Raw genomic sequence first — 20,663 nt, forward strand, 5'->3', positions numbered from 1 at the left:
TCAGTATTGCATTTCCCACACATCGTTACGGTTAGGATTGGGGGAGGGGAAGCTGATCCTAGACCTGTACTAAGGGGAAAACTCACACCGGAGCCTCGACGTAACAAGTCAATGCCTGAAACGGCACCCAAACTCTAATCTGTGCCTCTATCCCAAAGGGCACTCAATTGGGCCCTGGTCAAAAGTAGTTTACTAATAAAGGGCCTATATCTCCTCCCTCAACCCTTTTTGTCTTTTCCCCCGCTTACACCTCAAGCCATCTTCCCCCTATTTTCCCATCTTTGTTCTCCTCTTATTCCTGCCTCTCCCGCTTTTTTTTCTTGAATCATTGCCCCGTTCTCTCCCCTTACACATTTGTAGTTATTTTTTTCTTCTCCAATCTTCCATCCCTCTGTCCTCTCCATTCCCTCCGTCCATCCCTTCTCTAAATGTATTTTTAAGCCTTTATTATATCGTTCTACGTGTCATGTATTGTCAATTCTTTGTGGAGCGTGTGTTTGGAAACTGCTGCCATCTTGAACAGGTCTCCCTGGCAAACAACAATGACAGTAACCTGTAGAAATAAAAGTTAAATGAAAGGAACCTATTTAGTAAAATGTTGTATCAAGTATTTTCTGCTGACCATTTGGGTTTCTTACTTCTCGCACATGCCCACCTGTATAGCTGCCATTGGCACATTGTAATACTACAGAACGAGAGTAAATGAACATATCTCTTTTTGTCTCTCCTCCATCCCTCCCCTCCCTCCCTCTCAAGGTGCCGACAGATGGTGGGATGGGCCTTCTGGCGGAGCCCCAGGTGGCCATGTTCTGTGGGAAGCTCAACATGCACGTGGATGTCCAGAGTGGGAAGTGGGAGTCGGACCCTTCCGGCACCAAGAGCTGTATCGGCACCAAGGAGGGCATCCTGCAGTACTGTCAGGAGGTATGGAGATTGGGGTTGGATACAATATGATACGATACAATAACTTAATATACACTTCCAGTCAAAAGTAGAACACTTCAGAACACTTAATCATTTAAGGGTTTTTCTTTATTTTTACTATTTTCTACATTGTAGAATAATAGTGAAGACATCTAAACAATGAAAAAACACATGGAATCATGTAGTAACCAAAAAATCTAAATATATTTTATATTCTTCTAAAAGCCACCCTTTGCCTTGATGACAGCTTTGCACACTCTTGGCACACTCTCTCAACCAGCTTCACCTGGAATGCTTTTTCAACAGGAGTTCCCACATATGCTGAGCACTTGTTGGCTGCTTTTCCTTCACTCTGCAGTCCAACTCCTCCCAAACATCTCAATTTGGTTGAGATCGGGTGATTGTGAGGCCAGGTCATCTGATGCAGTACTCCATCACTCTCCTTGGTAAAATAGTCCTTACACAGCCTGGAGGTGTGTTGGGTCATTGTCCTGTTGATAAACAAGTGATAGTCCCACTAAGCGCAAACCAGATGGGATGGCGTATCGCTGCAGAATGCTGTGGTAGCCATGCTGGTTAAGTGTGCATTGAATTCTAAATAAATCAGACAGTGTCACCAACAAAGCACCGCCACACCATCACACCTCCTCCTCCATGCTTTACAGTGGGAACTACACATGCGGAGATCATCCGTTCACCCACACCGCGTCTCACAGAGACACGGTGGTTGGAACCAAAAATGTCAAATTTGGACTCCACACCAAAGGACACATTTCCACTGGTCTAATGTCCATTGCTCGGGTTTCTTGGCCCAAGCAAGTCTCTTCTTATTGGTGTCCTTTAGTAGTGGTTTCTTTGCAGCAATTCGGCCATGAAGAACTGATTCACACAGTCTCCTCTGAACAGTTGATGTTGAGAAGTTACTTGAACTCTGTGTAGCATTTATTTGGGCTGCAATTTATGAGGCTGGTAACTCTAATGAACTTATCCTCTGCAACAGCGGTAACTCTGGGTCTTCCTTTCCTGTGGCAGTCCTCATGAGAGCCAGTTACATCATATCGCTTAATGGTTTTTGCTACTGCGCTTGAAGAAACTTTAATGTTCTTGAAATGTTCCATATTGACTGACCTTCATGTCTTAAAGTAATGATGGACTGTTGTTTCTCTTTGCATATTTGAGCTGTTCTTGCCATAATATGGACTTGGTCTTTTACCAAATAAGGCTATCTTCTGAATATCCCCCCTACCTTGTCACAACACAAGTGATTGGCTCAAACGCATTAAGAAGGAAAGAAATTCCACAAATTAACTTTTACCAAGGCACACCTGTTAATTGAAATGCATTCCAGGTGATTACCTCATGAAGCTGGTTGAGAGAATGACAAGAGTGTGCAAAGCTGTCATCAAGGCAAAGGGTAGCGATTTGAAGAATCTCAAATATAAAATATTTTTAGATTTGTTTAACACTTTTTTTGGTTACATCATAGTTTTGATATCTTCACTATTATTGTACAATGTAAAAAATAATGAAAAACCCTTGAAATGAGTAGGTGTTCTAAAACTTTTGAACGGTAGTGTATAATTATAATAACATGTTTGTCATTTCGCAGACGCTTTTATCCAAAGGTGACTTAGTCAAGCGTGCATACATTTTAGCAGATACCCATAAACTTCCAGTCATTGCGCTACACGCTAGTCAGTATTAGCTTGCGAAACTACGTATAACTTCCTTCATACTGGACACAGAGACATAATGTTACCCACGAGTTCATCTGACTCTAGAGAAGTAGATAAAGTGGCCTCGTTGGCAAAATCCCAAAGTATCCCTTTAAGAGTGTTGGGCCAAAAGGTTGCTGGTTCGAATCCCTGAGCCGGCTCTGTGAAAAAAATCTGTTGACGTGCCCTTGAGCAAAGCACTTAACCCTAATTGCTCCAGGGACACCGTCAGTAATGGCACTCTCCGAGGGTATCTCAGGGGGAGTGGGATATGCAAAAAAAACTCATTTCTAATTCACACATTCGTATAATACACACTTGCACGCGTATGAAATAGGACAATTGTAAGCACCCACCTTATTATTAGTAGTAGCAGTATTCTGCCATTGCAAGTGCCATGCTCTACCAACTAAGCTACAGAGGACCAACTATAATGTCCATAGAAATACATAATAGAGAGGTGGGAGGGAGAGGGGGAGAGAGGCATTGGTAGTAAGTAAGAAAGAGGGCTGTGACCGGATGGTAGCGACAGATGGGAGGATGGAGACGAATAGTGATTGGGAGAGAGCGAAAGAGAGTGCTCACCGCCCTGTGAACGGCTGGTGGGACAGATGGGTGATGATGTGGGAGAGAGGGAGGTGGAGAGGGAGAGATCAATCATAGATAGAAAATGGGATGGGGGGGGGTGAAGGGAGATAATGATACAGACTCCGTGTTTCTTCTCTCCCAGGTATACCCTGAGCTGCAGATCACCAACGTGGTGGAGGCCAACCAGCCAGTCAGCGTCCAGAACTGGTGCAAGAAGGGCCGCAAGCAGTGCCGCAGTCACCTGCACATCGTGGTGCCGTACCGATGCCTAGGTATAAATACACGTGTGTGTGTGTGTGTGTGTGTGTGTGTGTGTGTGTGTGTGTGTGTGTGTGTGTGTGTGTGTGTGTGTGTGTGTGTGTGTGTGTGTGTGTGTGTGTGTGTGTGTGTGTGTGTGTGTGTGTGTGTGTGTGTGTGTGAGAACGAGATTGAGGGATAAATTGAGATTTATGTGTGCGTTTGTACTATTTGAGTTCCATCCCTTAGTAAAAAGGGGTTATTTTGTTGTTGGCAGTTTACATTTTTTTTATTTTTATGTCTGTATATTTGGCTCTGTCTGTGTATGTTGCAGTGGGGGAGTTTGTCAGTGATGCCCTGCTGGTTCCTGATAAGTGCAAGTTCCTGCACCAGGAGCGCATGGACATGTGTGAGAGCCACCTGCACTGGCACACTGTGGCCAAAGAGGTGAGATCACGTGTACACACATACGTGCTACACATTTTACAGAAAGCCACTCCATCTGCAGTAGGGGCAGCACCCACAAGTGTTGACCCTCTGTGTCTGTCTTGATTGTTTGTATGTTTGTTTGTCTTACAGGGTAAAATAATAAAAAATATTCTTATCTTTATCTGTGTTAGTTGGATACAGAGTACTTACTAGTTCATGTAGGCCATATAATATCCCCATATACTCCACCCTGAAGTGCATAAAACAAAAACATCTATGAAATTAGTGTATAGTAATACACTATATATACAAAAGTATGTGGACCCTTTAAGTTAGTGGATTCGGCTATTTCTGCCACACCCGTTGCTGACAGGTGTATAAAATCAAGTATACAGCCATGCAATCTCCCTAGACAAACATTGGCCTTAATGAAGAGCTCAGTGACTTTCAATGCGGCACTGTCTTAGGATGCCACCTTTCCAACAAGTCAGTTTGTAAAGTTCCTGCCCTGCTAGAGCTGCCCCGGTCAACTATAAGTGTTATTATTGTGAAGTGGAAACGTCTAGGAGCAACAACGGCTCAGTCACGAAGTGTTAGGCCACACAAGCTGACTGAATGGTAACGCGAGTGCTGAAGTGCGTAGCGCGTCAAAATCATCTGTCCTCGGTTGCAACACTTACTACCGAGTTTCTAACTGCCTCTGGAAGCAAGGTCACCACAACAACTGTTTGTCGGGAGCTTCATGAATTGGGTTTCTGTGGCCAAGCAGCCGCACACAAGCCTAAGATCACCATGCGCAATGCCAAGTGTTGGCTGGAGTGGTGTAAAGCTTGCCGCCATTGGACTCTGGAGCAGTGGAAACGCGTTCTCCGGAGTAATGATTCAAGCTTCACCATCTGGCATCCCAACGGACAAATCTGGGTTTGGCGGATGCCTGGAGAACGCTACATGCCCCAATGCATAGTACCAACTGTAAAGTTTGGTGGAAGAGGAATAATGGTCTGGGGCTGTTTTTCAACGCTACAACATTCTAGACAATTCTGTACTTCCAACTTTGTAGCAACAGTTTGGGGAAGGCCCTTTCCTGTTTCAGCATGACAATGGCCCGTGCATAAAGCGAGGGCCATACAGAAATGGTTTGTCGAGATCTGTGTGGAAGAACTTGACTGGCCTGCACAGAGCCCTGACCTCAACCCCATCGAACACCTTTGGGATGAATTGGAACGCTGACTGCAAGCCAGGCCTAATCGCCCAACGTCAGTGCCCAACCTCACTAAGGCTCTTGTGGCTGAATGTAAGCAAGTCCCCGCTGCAATATTCTGACATCTAGTGGAAAGCCTTCCTATAAGAGTGGAGGCTGTTTATAGCAGCAAAGGGGGGACCAACTCCATATTGATGCCCATGATTTTGGAATGAGATGTTTGTCAAGCAGGTGTCCAGATACTTTTGTTCATGTAGTGTATAATTAACAAAACCTGGAGCCATATGGATCAATTATCTCAGTGCCGATTTAGGATCAGTTTTGCCTTTTACATAACCATGAATAGAATGGCATGGACAGGGGGAACTGATCCTAGATCAGCCCTCCTACTCTTGATACACGCAGCCCTTGATTTAACTTCCCCATCCCTCTCTCACCCAGTCCTGTGGAGACCGCACTTTAAATCTCCACGACTACGGGATGCTGTTGCCGTGCGGCATCGACCGTTTCCGGGGGGTGGAGTTTGTGTGCTGTCCGTCAGACAGGGAGACCGACAGCACTGAGCAGGACGAGGATGACTCGGATGTGTGGTGGGGAGGAGCCGAGACTGACTACACTGACAACAGGTACACACACAGGAGCTCATACAGTACTCACTTACATTCATACTTATACTGTCCTCATCCCCAGGCTATTGCGCACAGTGCATATCAGCCATATCAACGATTCAAAGTTGGCCTTAGTGAGAGAGACCATAGAATGCTATAGGAGTGACCTACTGAGTAAAGTATTTGTTATTTAATTTGAGCTAATCACACGACTGCGAGGCGCAACATCAGGGCAACGTAAACTGAAGTGCGCAAGACACATACAGGGGAGGGCTAGGGGGAAGGTGCTGTGGAAGATGATTGGTTGGTACATTAAGCCAATGCCTATGCGCCAGGAGTTTCTACCGGTCTTTCTGTATTGGCCAGCAGCGGCCAAGTTTGACACGCTGGTCCACCAGACAAAAAGTCTGGGCGGAAGTGTCTGGGAACGAGATTCTACTTATACTAGCACTCACACACATACAGTACACTCACTCATAACAACATTACTCACACACATTCTCACCCCTCCTATTTTTCTCCCTCTCTCCACCTCCCTCCATCCCTCCCTCCATCCCTCTCTTCCTCCCTCCATCCCTCTCTTCCTCCCTCCATCCCTCTCTCAGTATGGCAAGGGGGGCAGCAGAGCCAGCTGAATCCACGACCCAGCAGCAACAGGAGGAAGAGGAGGAGGAGGAGACGGAGGAGACGGCCCCAGCCATGGTAGAGGAAGATGATGATGAGGAGGAGGGGCAGGAGGTGCTGGACAACGACCAGGATGGAGACGGGGATGAGGACGAGGAGGATGATGATGATGACGTCATTGACGAGCGCGACGATAGCGAGCCCACCACCAACATTGCCATGACTACCACAACAACTACTACCACTGAGTCTGTGGAGGAAGTGGTCAGAGGTGAGAGGAACTGGGAGGGCCATGTGTGTGTGTGTACATCATTTACTCTGCTTCTCTATTTAAAGGTTGAGTGAGTGTATGCAGGGGTGGAATTTGGAGGGGGGGCAAATCTAGAAACTTACCACTAAATCAGTAGGAATTCAGCTAAATCCCCATCCCCCCCATAAGTTCACACACCATTGGTATGCTCATGCCTGTACGATTATAAGTATACTTTCCAAACGGCACCTTATTCCCTATATAGTCCACCTGCTTTTTGACCGAGGCTCATAGTGCACTACTTTTGACCAGAGGCCTATGTAGGGAATAGGCCGAGTGCCATTTGGGACTCGCACTGTGTGTGTGTGTGCTGACGGCTCCTCGTCCCCCCCCACCAGAGGTGTGTTGGTCGAATGCGGAGACGGGCCCATGCCGTGCCATGCTTGCACGCTGGTACTTTGACCACGAGGAGGGCCGCTGTGCCCAGTTCATCTATGGCGGCTGCGGTGGCAACCGCAATAACTTTGAGTCGGAGGAGTACTGCCTGTCTGTATGCAGCAACGTCAGTAAGTCAGTCACAGACAGCATCCTATCTACCTGTCTGTCTGCGTGTCCACGTCTGAAAGCTTGCCTCTGCCGTTAGCCCTCTGGCTAGCTAGCTAGCTGCTAACCACGCTAATACTACTTCACGTTACATGCTAACCTCTGGTCTCACTAACCACCACTTGTACTGCCTGTCTGCGGCTGCACTGTTAGTAAGTCAGTCACACAGACTACTTGTCTGTCTGCGTGTGGTGTCCATGCCGGCTAGTTACCTCTGACTAGCTAGCTGTTAACCTCGCTAGTTTTCGCTAACCTGTGGTCTCACTTAACTACATCTTGTTGTACTGCCTGTCTGTCTGCAGCATCATCCGTAAGTCTGTCACACGGACAGCAGAGCTTCTTGCCTAATTGTCTGTCTGTGTGTAGCACTGTTAGTGTCCACATCTGCTAGCTAGTTTCTGGTTAGCCATCTAGCTAGTATCTGGCCCTAGCCGTCTGGCTACTTTGGTGCTAACTACAATAACCATGTCTGCTAGCCGCTAACCACTCTGGTCTCACTAACCGCCAAGCATTGTGTGTTTACTGTAGGCTTAGGCGATATACCGGGGTATTTTGAAATACAGACGGTATGATTTTCAATACCGTTAAAAATAATACATGTGTTTATACTATACCCCTGCCTCGCGGGGTTGCGTGCTACGCCACGGCTTATAACCATAAGTTAAGTATATAACAAATCTAAGATGTGTCAAATAAATGTTATCCAGTTTGCTAACTGCTAGCTAAGGGGCTAGATGTAAAGATGAAGCTTGTTACCTAAATTGTTTTGTGTGTACATTCAGTAATACTGTATACCCCGGTATGGTACAGAAACGGTATGACTGTGAAAATCTAGATACCGCCCAACCCTAGTTTACTGTACACATGGACGAATACATTCACACACTTATCTTTTAACCGGTTTGTGGGTTTTAGAAGACATGAAAACAAGTGATTTCACCTGTTTTTCCACTGATTCCGTATGAGCGAACAATGCGTGTGTGGGGGTTTCTCTCTCACGCTGATTTGAGTGTTGTGGGAGGCAGTCACATGACAGTCAAGTGTGTGTGTGTGAACGAGAACATATGATCCAACCAGCGATGGTTCACTCTCGCCTCCTCCTCCTACTTTCTCTTTCAATACAGTCTCTTATCTTTCACTAATCCTGTTTTTCACTCCATCTCACCTTCTCTGTAGCAGCGTCTGAAATTCTGTGTGTGTGTGAGCGCGCGCGTGTGAGATGTCCACTTGGTTGAACATATCGGAGGTGTGAAAGACAGTTCTATAGTATGGGAACGAGACTACAGCTTGTGTTTCCACCAACTAGCAACCCTCTACCCTCACACACTCCCTCTGCGCCTCGCACCCTCACCTTTCACATGGTCGTCGAGCGGTCACTGCATGATCAACAAGCGTTCACAGCGGGGTCAAAGCCAAGGGATCACACTGCGTTCAGAACTAAAGACGGGACTCCCTTGTTTAGGCTTGGCTTGTATGACTGTATCCATTAATTACATCATGGCCACATAGAGCGAACACAGGGCAGAGTCCAATTTAGACTTCCAAGTTAGAATTGTATTAATGGTTCTGCTTTGTTCGGATCGCAAACTGCTCTTGGTTGTTTTGGGACTATTGAGTGTCTGTGAAATGAAGTCATGTGCTAATCTCTGGGAGACAAACTAAAACCAAAAAACAAGCTTACACACACACACACACACACACACACACACACACACACACACACACACACACACACATAGGTTCCGATGTATCAAATCATCACTTGCTTATTCATTTATGTAATAATGTTAGAAATAATACATTTATGCAGTTTAATCAAGGACTGATGATGATGATAGGTATGTCACGTAATGTGCCACATACATACATACATACTCATACTTTAACCTGAGGGTATTTCACAACATCGTTACACTCAGAATGATATTACATAAATGAAAGCGATTTACTTTTTAATGTCAAACAGATAGATACAGGTCATGCAAGGTATCCCAGCCTTAAGGCATAACAGCTTTTTAGTAGGTTCTTCTGTAGTAGAATAAATGGGGGAATTGCTAAAGTAACTATATTCTAGAGAAGATTTTAATCAAACATCCAAATGACTTGGAATGTCTATGGCAGTCACATTTAATGGAAGAGACTAGGTTTTAAAAAATTCTGGTAACTACCCCAAAAGGTTTTGCAGAAATCGCAGTTGGAAGATTCCCGGAATCAGTAGGGAATAAGCATGAAATCTGGAGTCCTCCAACCCGGACACAGACACCCAAACGCTCACCTCTGCTTTTTCACTCTGTATTGTTTACTCTCGTTCACTCGCTCGATGAATCACTAACCAACCTGTTGTTGCTAACACTAGTATTATTTTAGTTATCTAGCTTTAGTGTCTGCTGTTATGGAGCTGCTACATAGTGTTGGTAGCTTGGAACTTCTGTGTTTTTACTTTGTTTATTGGTATTATATTACTGCCTCCGGTTCCTTATTGCAATCAAGTCAAATCAAATAATCTGAAGGCACTTATTGTAAGTCACTCTGGAAAAGGTCTGGATTTTGAAGAAGAAAGCAATGAAAGAAGAAACAGAAAAAGAAATGGGGGGGTGAAGGAACGATGGGGATATCTGAAGACCATAATACAGGAGTCATTTTCTAAATTTCTCTCCATCTCTCTCCTCAATTACACCCTTACCCCTCTCCTCCATGTCCATCTACCCTGCCCCCGCCCCACCACCCAGTGCCCACCGCCGCCCCCAGCTCTCCCAACGCCGTGGACCGTTATCTGGAGACACCTGGGGATGACAACGAACACGCCCACTTCGCCAAGGCCAAGGAGAGCCTGGAGGCCAAACACCGCGAGAGGATGTCCCAGGTAAGATAGAGGGAGCGAGAAGGGTACGGGGGGGAGGGCAAAGGTAGAGGGTGGGGTGAAGAAGGGGGGGGGGGGGAGATGAAGAGGAGTGGAGGGAGAAGGGGTGAGGTTGGGGAGGGTCGAGAGTGAGGAAGGGAGAGGGAAGGGTGGAAGCGAAGACACTGTCGAGGTGAAAATACATGGAAAGGAAGGAAAGAAAGAGAAGGGTAGGGAGAGGAAAGGGTTAGATACAGCATTAACCTGTCTTTCTTCTTGCATGTGTGTAGGTGATGAGGGAGTGGGAGGAGGCAGAGCGGGAGGCCAAGAGTCTACCTCGTGCTGATAAGAAGGCTGTCATCCAGGTCAGACACACACAGAGCATACTCAAACATATTAATAAATGCTAAATCAGTGACTGTCAATGTCCATAGGTGTTGTGTGTCTGAATATTTGATAATAGCGTGGTGGTGTTCGGGATTCTTACTGTCTATCATTTTTATTTGTGTGTGTGTGTGTATCACACAGCGTTTCCAGGAGAAGGTAGAGGCCCTGGAGCAGGAGGCAGCCAGTGAGAGGCAGCAGCTGGTTGAGACTCACATGGCCCGGGTTGAGGCCCTGCTCAATGACCATCGCCGCCTGGCCCTGGAGAGCTACCTGACCTCCCTGCAGGCCGAACCACCCAGGGTAGGTAGAGAGTACATAGTAACAGAGTATAAACACACAGTGTTGCCTGGCCCTGTAGAGCCACCGAACCGCCCTGCAGTCCCAGCCACTCAGGGTAGGGACACACGCACATACAGTAGATATGGATTCTCCTACCATTGTCTTACTCCCCCCCCCCATTTTCTTACTCCCCCCCCCCCCACCCCACCCCCCACACACAGACCGACGTTCTGACTCATATATATCTCTCTCTCTCTCCCTTTTTTCCTTCTTCTCTCCTCCTCTCTCTCCCTCCACCCCCCCCCCCCCCTTTCTCTCTAGCCTCGTCATGTGTTCAGCCTATTGAAGAAGTATGTCCGTGCAGAGCAGAAGGACAGACAGCACACCCTTAAACACTTTGAGCACGTCCGCATGGTCGACCCCAAGAAGGCCGCACAGATCCGACCCCAGGTAATAAGCCCACTAAGGCCCTTTTTAAAAAAACACATTTTAATGTGTTTTACATGGTGACAGTCATTTTGTTGTCATTCTCATGAAGGCCAGTGAAGGCCGAAACAATTTGATTTGAACTCGAATTAGATGAATAAAGATTTTTATTGATTCTCTTATTACTTGCACGCACCTCGTCTCACGTTGGTTGAGCGCCTTCTACTCCTCTCCAGTGCAGAAAAAAACAAAATATTTGCCATTTGTACCAAATAAAATAATAAACCTAGAAACCACAGTTCGCATCCACTCCCAATGCAAAAAATGTGCTCACACGCATAAACGCCTATACACCGCTGAAGAGTATTTTGGTAAACTCCTGACATGTACAGTGTACGGCTCACCGAAGATAGCTTTTTATTAAATAGCATTCAAATGTACTTGTAGGTACTGACCCACCTGCGTGTGATTGAGGAGAGGATGAACCAGTCCCTGGGTCTGCTCTACAAGGTGCCCGGAGTGGCCGACGATATCCAGGACCAAGTTGGTGAGTTATTTTCAGTCTCTTCTCTCCTTCATTAACCAGGTAAAGGTTGACCGGGTCTGTGTGCAAGCATTAACTCATATGAACCAGTAACCACACTGTCACCAACCACTATCCATAGTTTATATCCACAAAACCCTCATCCACTTTCACTGTCATTCGTGATACAGATAATCATATAACATCATGACATCTCTCAATTCTCGCCTCCACCTCCGTCAAATCAATAACTATAACGTCTCCTTCCCACTCCCTCCCTCTCTGTGTTTGTCTGGGTCTTGAGTTGTGTGCGTCACCGAACCATCTGTGTCTGAGTCAGTCTCGGACTCTGTCTAGTTTCCCCTCCTCTCAGGCTGCTCCCCTGCCCTCTGCTCGCACACACACACCGCCTCCCAGCAACACAGACATTCGTTTGCTTTTCTCCTTTCATTAAAACAAATGAGAACAGAGCCTGACATTGTGTTTCAAGTGAAGTGCCTGAGGAAGTCCCTATATAGTGCACTGCTTTTGACCAGGGCCCGTAATGTACCTACAGAGCATTCTGAAAGTATTCAGAGCCCTTGACTTTTTCCACATTCTGTTAGGTTACAGCCTTATTCTAAAATGGATTAAATCGTTTCCCCCCCCCTCATCAATCTACACACAATACCCCGTAATGACAAAGCAAAAACAGGTTTTTATACATTTTTACAAATGTATAAAAATATATATATATATATCACAATTTCATAAGTAATCAGACCCTTTACTCAGTGCTTTGTTGAAGCACCTTTGGCAGCGATTACAGCCTTGAGTCTTCCTGGGTATGACGCTGCAAGCTTTGCACACCTGGATTTGGGGAGTTTCTTCCAATCTTCTTTGCAGATCCTCTCAAGCTCTGTCAGGTTGGATGGGGAGCGTCACTGCACAGCTATCTTTCAGGTCTCTCCAGAGATGTTCGATCGGGTTCAAGTCCGGGCTCTGGCTGGGCCACTCAAGGACATTCAGAGACTTGTCTCAAAGCCACTGCTGCATTGTCTTCAAATCAAATGTTATTTGTCACATGCACCGAATACAACAGGTGTAGACCTTACAGTGAAATGTTTACTTACAAGCCCTTAACCAATGCAATTTTAAAAAATAAACTGAAGTAAAAAATAGTTATAAGACAAATAGAAAAATAACTAATAAGTAAGGAGCAACAATAAAATAGCGAGATGCTATATACAGGGGGTACCGGTACAGAGTCAATGTGCGGGACACCGGTTAGTCGATGTAATTAAGGTAATATGTAGAGGTAAATTGACTATGCATGGATAGTAAACAGAGCTTACCAGCAGCGTAAAAATGGGGATGGGGGGATAATGCAAATAGTCCGAGTAGCCATTTGATTAGCTGTTCAGGAGTCTTATGGCTTGGGGGTAGAAGCTGTTAAGAAGCCTTTTAGAGCTGGACTTGGTGCTCCGGTACCGTTTTCCGTGCGGTAGCAGAGAACAGTCTATGACAGAGAAGCTACGTCTGGTAAGACAAGGGGTGAGGGGGGGGGGTGTCCTTTTGTCAATAACAGCTGGTGCACGATGTCCAATATTAAAGAAGTCTAGAGGTATTGCTTGCCTGAGGTAGAGTACCTTATGATAAGCTGTAGACCACACTATCTACCAAGAGAGTTATCATCTGTAATATTCGTAGCCGTCTATTTACCACCAAAGACCTATGCTGGCACTAAGTGCGCACTCAACCAACTCTATAAGGCCATAAGCAAACAAGAAGATGCTCACCCAGCAGCGTCGCTCCTAGTGGCCAGGGACTTTAATGCAGGCAAACTTAAATCAGTTTTACCACATTTTTACCAGCATGTCACAACCAGTGGGAAAAAAACTCTAGACCACCTTTACTCCACACACACAGATGCATACAAAGCTCTTCCCTGCCCTCCATTTGGCAAAACCGACCATAATTCTATCCTCCTGATTCCTGCTTACAAGCAAAAACTAAAGCAGGAAGTACCAGTGACTTGCTCAATACGGAAGTGGTCAGATGGAGCGGACTGTTTTGCTAGCACAGACTAGAATATGTTCCCGGGATTCATCCAATGGCATTGAGGAGTATACCACCTCAGTCATCGGCTTCATCAATAAGTGCATTGACGACGTCGTCCCCATAGTGACCGTACGTACATATCCAACCAGAAGACATGGATTACAGGCAACATCCGGATCGAGCTAAAGGCTAGAGCTGCCGCTTTCAAGGAGTGGGACACTAATCTGGACGCCTATAAGAAATAACGCTATGCCCTCAGACAAACTATCAAACAAGCAAAGCGTCAATACAGGATTAAGATTGAATCCTACTACACCGGCTCTGATGCTCATCGAATGTGGCAGGGCTTGAAAACTATTACAGACTACAAAGGGAAACAGACGAGCTAAATGCCTTTTTTATGCTCACTTCGAGGCAAGCAACACTGAAGCATTTGAGAGCACCAGCTGTTCTGGATGACTGTGTGATAACGCTCTCGGTAGCCGATGTGAATAAAACCTTTAAACAGGTCAACATTAACAAAGCCGCGGGGCCAGATGGATTACCAGGACGTCTACTCAAAGCATGCGCGGACCAACTGGCAAGTGTCTTCACTGACATTTTCAACCTCTCCCTGACTGAGTCTGTAATACCTACATGTTTCAAGTAGACCACCATAGTCCCTGAGGCTATAACGTAACAAAACATGGAAAATTGTCAAGGGGTCTGAATACTTTCCGTATGCACTGTATATAGGAAATGGTGGCCATTTGGGACTTATCCATATTCTATTGATCCTATTTTATTGTTGTCTTTGTATGTACTAATAAATAATCGTAATTGTTCAGTTAGTCATTTACCATTCTAATGCAACAGCGTTGTTTTCTCTCCTTTTCTCTCTACCCTGGTTTTCCTTGTTTCTTACACCTTCCATCCTCCCCTTTCTATTCTTATCTCTCTCTCTCTCTTCATCCTCCCTCTGCTGCTGTCTTTCACCCTCTTCCCCTTTTTTCTATTTTCTTCTTTCTCCCACCTTATTCTCTTCCTTTTCCTCCGTCTCCTCTTCCCCTCCCTCTCTCCTTCCCTCTCCAGAGTTGTTGCAGAAGGAGCAGGCAGATATGGCCCAGCAGCTGTCCAACCTGCAGAGTGACGTGCGGGTGAGCTACGGAAATGACGCCCTGATGCCCGACAGTCTTCCAGACAGCACCAGGGCTTCCCTGGACCTGCTGCCCCAGGAAGAAGACCTGGACATGGGCCTGGACGGACTGGGCTTCATCCACCCCGAGAGCTTCAACCAGGTCAACACAGATAACCAGGGTAGGTGTGCCTTAAGCTATGATCAATACACCCAGAATCAGGGTAGGTATAGTACAGACTACCAGGGTATACACCCATAATCAGGGTGGGAATAGACAGAACCAGGGTAGGTGTACTATACATAGAACCATGTTATAAATATATATATATATAAATGTACCGGATCCATAACTGATTGTAGACAGCTGTCAGGGTCTTGACAGGGATGAGATCAAAGTGAAACTATATTAAGAAAATACTCATCCTCCCTTTTCACTTTCGCTCTCTCCCTAGTTGAACCTGTGGATGCCCGCCCTTTTCCTGATAGAGGCTTTCCAACACGACCAGTGTCTGGTCTGAAGCCAGAGGAGATCCCTGAGCTCAGGATGGAGGCAGAGGAGAGGCACAGCACCGGATTCGAAGTGCACCACCAGAAACTGGTATCTATACACACACACACATACCACCAAAGCTGGTACACATACACACCACTCCATTTTGTATATTTGCACTCTTTTCATAAATGGCCGCAGATACAAGCATCATGGAGTTATCCCAGACATATCCATGACTGTATCCATGCCCATATGGGTATATCCATATGTCTATTCATATGTATTGGCTGACCATTGGCATGGTAACCAAGGCGACCAGGGTTGGTAACTGGCGTCTACGATGCCAGGATGTTAGTTTCACACCAGCGCTAATTTATAATTGTCCTCAGCTGAACACTGTCAGAAATTGAAAACGCAACACACACACATTCACACTTCCAAAAATGAGTTTTGTGCCCAATTAAATCTCTTATACATTTACAATTTTCCTCATTTAATAAGGGAAATAATTACGTAACAATCATCTTGTATAACATAACTTTAAGCTTACCTCTAAAATCCCTTGATAATGTAACTCTGAACCTTAATCCCAACTCTGAACCTTAATCACGTCTTTTGTATTCTGTCCAAACCCCAAATTATTCATACTCTCTCCAACTTAATTTCACCTTAATGCCTTGAACTCCTGACCCCAGATCTGTCCATAAATCCAGTCAGTATTTGTGATTGGTTGTGCAGTGTGATTTACAGTCCCTCTCTTTTTCTCACTCTCCCTCTGTTTCTCTCCTCTCTCTAGGTGTTCTTCGCCGAGGATGTCGGCTCTAACAAGGGCGCCATCATCGGGCTGATGGTGGGAGGCATCGTCATAGCGACCGTCATCGTCATCACCCTGGTGATGCTGAGGAAGAAGCAGTACACGTCCATCCACCATGGAGTCGTCGAGGTGAGGGGTAGAGGAGATGTGTGGACTTGTATTATTATCCTAGTGGGTACCGGAAATCCCCTAAACGTCCCCACAAGGATAGTGAAACAATTCTCCCACAAGAACAAAGGCTAGGGTTAGGAGGTAGGGTTAGGTTTGTGATTAGGACAAAAGGATTTTGAATGGAAATCAATTTTAGGTCTCCACAAGGGTAGTAAAATATATGCTATGCATGCGTGTACTGTTTTTGACTTTGGCTCAGTGTTTCCTGTCTCTATTTCTGTTGTTTATGAGTTTGTTTGAGACTTGAATCTAAAGTCTGTGTAGAAGGTAAAAAGTGCACATGTACCGTGTCAGCATGGGTACGAATCCATCCTACTGCATCAGTAAACATGTAAGGAGTGGGAACCGCCCCCACTCGTTTAACAACAACAACAACAACAAAAAAACGGCAATAGTGTATGACACGTGTCAAACTCATTCCACGGATGGACGACTGTCTGCGGGATTTCGCTCCACCCTTGTACACGATTGATGAATTACAGTCAATAATCAGTAAGGAACTCCCCTCACCTGGTTGTCTAAGTCTTAATTGAACTGAAAAAACAAAAATCCACAGACACTTTGCCCTCAGTGGAATGACTTTGACACCCCTGGTGTTCGAGGACATACCATATTTTGTGTGTCAAACATCTCTCTCTGTTCTGCAGGTGGATGCAGCAGTCACCCCTGAGGAACGCCACCTGTCCAAGATGCAGCAGAACGGCTATGAGAACCCCACCTACAAGTTTTTTGAGCAGATGCAGAACTAAGGAATGACAAACCCCCTCTCACCCCTTTGACGGCTACCCAACCCCTCTAACCCTCCACACCCCTACGCCCTTAACGCTATCCCCACTCCAAACCAACCCTATCCTACCCTCAAGCAGTGCAGGTTGGAACCAGACACCACTATCACTCCTGGTGTAGATGGAGACTGTCCCCTTCAACACTGGTCCAGAGTCAGTTTTTAGTTTGACTTGAAATGAGTTGAGGAATGGACTTGGGTAGGGAGATCTGACTCCAGACCAGTTATTTAAGGGGGCATTCTCTGGCTGTAGTGCCAGCCACACTGTCCCCAACCCTACACTACTGCATTCTCTCTACACTGGGGAATAGGTGAGGTCTATGGGTCAATGAAGCCGCCTCCTATCCTTCCTCCCTCCCGCTTTCCTTCTCTGTGCGTTCATACGACAGCTGTGCTGTGTTAGGTCACACAAGGCTAAAATGATAATAATGATGATGATGTACTCTGAATGAGCTCTTTATTTTAGTTATTCTATCGTTTCCGGTTTTGTTTTTCAAAAAAGAAAGGAAAATTAGAAGAAGAAAAATCATATGTAAAGAGAAAATAACGTCTTTTTTAAAAATTGTGTGTAATGTAACAAAGTAGCTGTTCCTATTTAGTGCATGATGACAAATTACGACGGGGTTATTATTGGTAAATAAAAAATATCTTTCTGCGTCTCCAGAGAGATTCTCACATAGAGATTATCATTCTAGCAGGATTGTACATTTACTATCTTTCTCGTGATCACGTGACTTAAATGACGTTGGATAAAAAAAAATATATATGAATCTCGGTGAATGGGCTCTCTGCTTGGATATCATGTTAAATACACTGTAAGAGAGTTCTGTGATTTTTGGATTTGAAAGTTTCTTCCTTTTTTATTTCAACCATGCTATGTTCCTAAAACTGCGGGGGGTTGGCTAGATCCGTATGTATATTATTATTAGATTTATGATTATTATCTTTAGTTTATTGCGTTGGCATCCTATTGCGTTTTGCAGCCCTATTTAATTTTGTATTTCTTTTTTTGATTCCATGTTGTCGTGTTTTTTGTATTTCTTAAGATGTGGCGGGAAGGCCGGTTCCAGCCGGGGGAAGGGGAGAATGGAGGGAGGAGGGTGGATGATTCTGTGTGTTCTCCAGTCTAGTTAGTGTTCTTGTTCCGGTTCTATGTTTCCGCAGAAATGAACAACACTCTTCTCTGTACATTGTTTGTGATATACAAGAACAACCCAATACCATTTTGGGCTTACTTACTCTTCCCAATCTGTTCCTTTCTTCCTTCGGCTCATCTTTCTCAGAACAGAGCAGGATCAGTTCCTGGGGGGTGTGCATGTGAAAGATTGAGAGAAGGAAGGAAGGATTGAGGAAGAGGTAGAGGGAATTACTAGCTGTTCCAGATGGATAGTCAGACAGGCAGTCTGTAAAATGATTTCCAACCACCCTCCCGTCTTTCCCATACTTCAGGCATGCTACTCACCTCTCTCAAGCACTTGTCTAGAGCCAGCCATACGACGACCTCTACCATGGCCTATAAGGCAACTTTTAGGGGGTAGCAGGGCCATCAATAATTGGATGGACTACAGTTTCAGTGAGGAGTAGTGCAAAATATCGGCCGGGGATAGGGTGCCATTTTGCGACACAGTACTAGAGGTAGGCAGTGTTGTGGTGGTGTGTAGAGCTGTGTGCATCACACACTGCTGCAGGTGGGTCAGTCCTTTGCTTGGGTTTTCAGAGGATGCATTACCTCACTATAGCCAGAATAAGGCAGTATGGAATGAGAGAGAGCAGGGTTTCTTCCTTTTTATTTCTCTGTGGCTTTATTTCCACTGTGTGTAATTGTGCAAGCCATTTGCTTTGACTGGAAAAACGCTTTCTACACTGTATTCCATAAATAAAGTTTTGAATCTACATACAGCTCTCACTGAGTCATGGCTCCTAAGTCTTGGGGGTTGGGGATATTTTCACTGCCGTCAAAGCCCATTTAGAATTGTAGTGTGTGCTCTTATGAATTATGCACTACCTCCTTTTAAGCACAGGACCAAATGATTCCCTGATCTAGATTTTGTTTTCTACTGATGCATAAGGTACCAAAGGAGAAAAAACAAGTGTTGGCCCCTAGTGGATCCACAAAGACCACACCTTAATTCCCCATGTGTGTGGATTCACATTCACACACACTTAACATTCAATTCATTCTGGTCACTGCAGTCCAAATGTCGGCAGGCACTGTTTACACACACGGTTAGGGTACAGTATTGTTCCCTGGGGTACAAAAGATCAATATACGCAATGTACCTTCAGAGGTACACATGTGAAGGTACATTTCTGCTTCTGGACGTGTGGATTAGTGGGGGTGTAGCTTTCAGTCAGTTGTTTTTCACCAACCTTGAATGGATGTGTTGTACCAGTTTAAGTGGTGTATTGTTATATTAAAGTTTGAGCATGTCTGGTGCCAGTTCTGAAGTCTTTATAAAGGCTTACATAAGAGCATGTGACAATAACTAACTAATTTAATATTGTAGCGACCATAACGCAACACTGAGCGACCTTGTGAAGAGGTACAGACCTCTTGGTTGTAATGGTTAGGGTATTAGCTTGACAATTGCAGCGCCCAGGTTTGAGTCCTGGACTGGGCTTCTCCCTGAATTTGCTCCGTTGGGTGTCAAAATTGGTATAGCAAAGAGGCGTGTACACGTGAGGGACTTGATATAGAGAAGAGGTACATTTTTGCCACTTAAAAGGAACAAATGGCTTTATCACTGTGGTGGTACCCTAAAAAGGCAAAAGTGTACATTTTCATACCTGTGGACTATGTGGTACACTATTGGCTCCTTTTTAAGGTATATAAGCACCCTATGTACTGCAAAATACCATAATTACGGACAGTCCTGAATGAATCGTGAGTAATGATGAGTGAGAACGTTACAGATAAACAAATATTATACCCAGTGGTGACCCATCATTCAGGGCAGGTGGGGAAGAGCACCAACTGTTTAGCTAAAATAAACTTTTTTGTTGTTGCCTGTTTTGCATGTATTAACGCCAAAATAATGTGTCACATATCAGTTTGCAAAAAAAGTTATAATTAAGTTAATAGTTCACTTTTTTGCTTTCTTGAGTAAGGCAGCTCCAAAATGCAGGTGTTTCAGCCTAGCTCAGTGCTGTCTGTGGTGGTGGGGCAGCCAGTGGAAAATACGGAGCATAGGGGTTAGTAATGTTCTCTAGTTGTGCTGGGATTGGCTCAGTGTTCTGTCACTCATAGGGACTCTACAGTACGTCACAGCAAAATCTACAGAGAGAGCTCGAAAATCATGTCAAGGTCATTGGCTACAGAAAAGATTGTTTCAATGGCATTGCTGTCACTCCAGCACGACTTCTGCCATGTTCAAACAACTGGAAACGTCGGAACTGGGTGATCTCAGACTTCAGTCAGTTCAAGACAACTGGGAACTCCGAAAAAAACTAGCTCCAACTCGGTCATACTACTCGGAATTCCAAGTGGTGAACTCGTGCCTCTTTCTAAAGCTCCGACCTGAAGATCACTGATGTCATGATTCGACCTTGTTGTCATTCCCAGTTGTCTTGAAAGCACCATAAATCCAGAGAATGCCAGACATTGATGACAA

At 45.2% G+C, this 20,663-nt stretch overlaps 1 protein-coding gene across 2 annotated transcripts in view; it reads left to right on the forward strand.

Moving 5' to 3' along the window:
- LOC139532098 (amyloid-beta A4 protein-like) overlaps positions 1-18,951 on the forward strand; it is a 43,012-nt gene extending 24,061 nt beyond the window's left edge. The window contains exons 2-16 of one of the 2 annotated variants that reach the window (XM_071329239.1): positions 757-924; positions 3,370-3,499; positions 3,799-3,911; positions 5,536-5,720; positions 6,308-6,597; positions 6,975-7,142; positions 9,909-10,042; positions 10,309-10,383; positions 10,547-10,705; positions 11,006-11,134; positions 11,558-11,657; positions 14,745-14,969; positions 15,243-15,388; positions 16,080-16,226; positions 16,916-18,951. In XM_071329239.1, coding sequence (XP_071185340.1) covers positions 757-924; positions 3,370-3,499; positions 3,799-3,911; positions 5,536-5,720; positions 6,308-6,597; positions 6,975-7,142; positions 9,909-10,042; positions 10,309-10,383; positions 10,547-10,705; positions 11,006-11,134; positions 11,558-11,657; positions 14,745-14,969; positions 15,243-15,388; positions 16,080-16,226; positions 16,916-17,017 — 2,271 coding nt within the window. In that variant the 3' untranslated portion in view covers positions 17,018-18,951. The remainder of the gene's footprint in view (positions 1-756; positions 925-3,369; positions 3,500-3,798; positions 3,912-5,535; positions 5,721-6,307; positions 6,598-6,974; positions 7,143-9,908; positions 10,043-10,308; positions 10,384-10,546; positions 10,706-11,005; positions 11,135-11,557; positions 11,658-14,744; positions 14,970-15,242; positions 15,389-16,079; positions 16,227-16,915) is intronic. The other variant, XM_071329240.1, reaches the window with a different exon arrangement.
- The last annotated feature ends 1,712 nt before the right edge of the window (positions 18,952-20,663 follow it).

Source organism: Salvelinus alpinus, chromosome 10, assembly GCF_045679555.1.
Source record: "Salvelinus alpinus chromosome 10, SLU_Salpinus.1, whole genome shotgun sequence".
NCBI classification, from domain to species: Eukaryota; Metazoa; Chordata; class Actinopteri; order Salmoniformes; family Salmonidae; genus Salvelinus; species Salvelinus alpinus.